A 2,481-nucleotide genomic window follows, 5' to 3' on the forward strand; every position below is an offset into this window, starting at 1 on the left:
TGCATCATGGGAAACCGGTTTAAAGGGCCAGAGCGTATGATTTACTGCGACGGTTGATTTTACAGTCTATTAATTTTCTTTTAATGTATGTTCTGTTGCATAATAATAATAATAATAATAATAATAATAATAATAATAATAATAATAATAATAATAATAATAATAATAATAATAAAAGGTCGATCGTTTTCTGCTGATTTTAAGTTTGCAAAGTGGTCAAAACAATGGGGGACTGTATGAAATTAATGTATTATTCTGAATTTACCGTGCAAAGTATAATGTAGACATTATTTTAGTAATTTTCTAGATAAATTACATGAATTTGTTATCGTACTAATAAAAATAAAACAAAACAAAAAAAAATCCATACAATGTATAAAACAAACAGCATAGAAACAAGACCAACACCACATCAATATTAGCCAAAAATCTGAATTTGTTTTATATTTTAATTTCTCTCGTGTACTTTATTGGTTCGTTGCTCTTTCGTTTTTTTTTTTTTTTTTTTTTTTTTGCCTTAATTAGAGAAACTTAAGTTTTTGTTATCTATAACGCGTTTCTTTATCTATAACGCGTGTTATGCGAAGACTAAAAATCAATACTAAACTCTTTTGCACTTTTATTGCACTCTGTAACCGCCCAGGGTCTCAGGATGGCGCTATTTTACTAAAAGAGAGAGAGAGAGAGAGAGAGAGAGAGAGAGAGAGAGAGAGAGAGAGAGAGAGAGACCGCGGATGGATACGAGACGCGGAGTGAAAGTAGTACACTAGTGAAAATATATGGCCTTAGTACGATTAACCAATCAGAATGAAGTATTTTCAGAACTTCACTTAGCTTTTTGTAAAGGCTTTTTTTTTTTTTTTTTTTTTTTACCATTTTCTTTAACAATGTCACCATTCGCCAAGATGTGAGGGAATAAGAAACGATGACGAACAGGCTATACAGCGCATGTCTTATGAAATCAAACAAAAGATTCATGGCCTCAGACTCTTTATTTGATTGTACACCTCGTGTCAAGTATTTCGAGGTCTCTGAGTATTAGCACCAACTGCGAAGTAAACTCTGACATACAAACAGAGTCAATCATCAGCGAAACGCAAGGTACAAGCTGACACAACAGATCAAACACGTCTTTGGTTTGGAATGGAGAAGGAAGGCACGTTTGGATAGTATCCAAAAGGAGCGTTTGACATGTCATGTTTGTTTATTCTTGATGCTGGATTCCCGAGCGTTTGCTCAGTCTCTCCGCCCGCCCAAATCTGCAGCATGACATGACCAGAGCAATCAGGCACAGTATATATTGCACTAAGCCGAAAAGGTCCTGAGTTGGTCCATTTGCTTCTCTGAGCCAACATAAAAGCACCTCTGCCTAGGGGAGGTGCCGGTGTCTTTGACGGGACTGTCCCTCGGGTCGACAGACGGAGCTGCTTTCATATCGCTCGGAAAAGTCCAGTTGTAAGTATCAAGGTTGCTGGCAGAAATAGGTATGTGTTCGTTGTAGTTTGAGATGGACATTTGTGTATCTAACGTTGGCGGTTCACTCACACATCTTCTCAAATGGGCGCCACTGCGAAATAAACAAGACATTGTAAACATTTTGGCTGTTTTGTGGAGAATTTTTCTCTTATTAGACATATATATATATATATATATATATATATATATATATATACTTAATATAGCTTATCTTTCATATCTATGCCAATCAATTAATTATTGAGAGTCCCATATCTAGATTTTTTTTTTTTTAAGTGCGGTTGAAAACAGCTGATTCTTGAATGTTTTTTCTATAACATATAATAATATTTAAAAAAAGCTTGCTATGTGTATTACTGTAGTAGATTAAAATAGTACTGTGAATGTTTTTATGAGCTGTTTGGACTGTTTAATTCTGACGGCACCCATTCGCTGCAGAGGATCCAATGGTGAGCGAGCGACGTAATGCTTAAAATCTTTTCTGACGAAGACACAACCTCAACTAAATCCTTTATAGCTTGAGAGAGAGAGTATGTTTAGATTTTTAGTTAACCTTTAATGGTGACCCTGAATAATTTACCTGCTTGTGTCTGACGCTGCACCTTTCCATGCCAGTCTATAAACACCTCCTGCTACCTCAGCAAACCAGCGCACATCTGCAGGCACTTCTGGGATCCATTCCCAAAACCTTTCAAACACAGCCGAAATTAAGAGCGCATCTGTCACATTCACGCAAATATTTGCTTAATATTTTCCTATAAAACCTTAATGATCCCCAGAATTCCTTGGTGAATAATAAGCATTTATCTGAAACATCATCTTTTTGTAATTTAATGCGACCTTGCTGAGCTGAAGGATTCAAAGTGGCATTTAAAAACATTACTGACCCCGACGTTTTAAAGCTAGTGTATTAAAACTGTCCCGATTAGTTCAAATGATGATATTGACCTCTGAGCTGCCGAGTACGCTGACTCCACCGGCAGCGTGTACGGCATCAGCATGTAG

At 36.3% G+C, this 2,481-nt stretch overlaps 1 protein-coding gene across 1 annotated transcript in view; it reads right to left on the reverse strand.

Annotated features, from left to right (window-relative positions):
- Window positions 1-973: 973 nt before the first annotated feature.
- Window positions 974-2,481, reverse strand: part of pnpla3 (patatin-like phospholipase domain containing 3) — a 7,373-nt gene continuing 5,865 nt past the window's right edge. The window contains exons 7-9 of the mRNA XM_043237554.1: window positions 2,425-2,481; window positions 2,057-2,164; window positions 974-1,567 (exon numbers count right to left, since the gene is read on the reverse strand). The exon at window positions 2,425-2,481 is cut by the window's right edge and continues 76 nt beyond it. Coding sequence (XP_043093489.1) covers window positions 1,306-1,567; window positions 2,057-2,164; window positions 2,425-2,481 — 427 coding nt within the window. The 3' untranslated portion in view covers window positions 974-1,305. The remainder of the gene's footprint in view (window positions 1,568-2,056; window positions 2,165-2,424) is intronic.

Source organism: Puntigrus tetrazona, chromosome 4 (genome assembly GCF_018831695.1).
Source record: "Puntigrus tetrazona isolate hp1 chromosome 4, ASM1883169v1, whole genome shotgun sequence".
In the NCBI taxonomy this organism is placed as follows: Eukaryota; Metazoa; Chordata; class Actinopteri; order Cypriniformes; family Cyprinidae; genus Puntigrus; species Puntigrus tetrazona.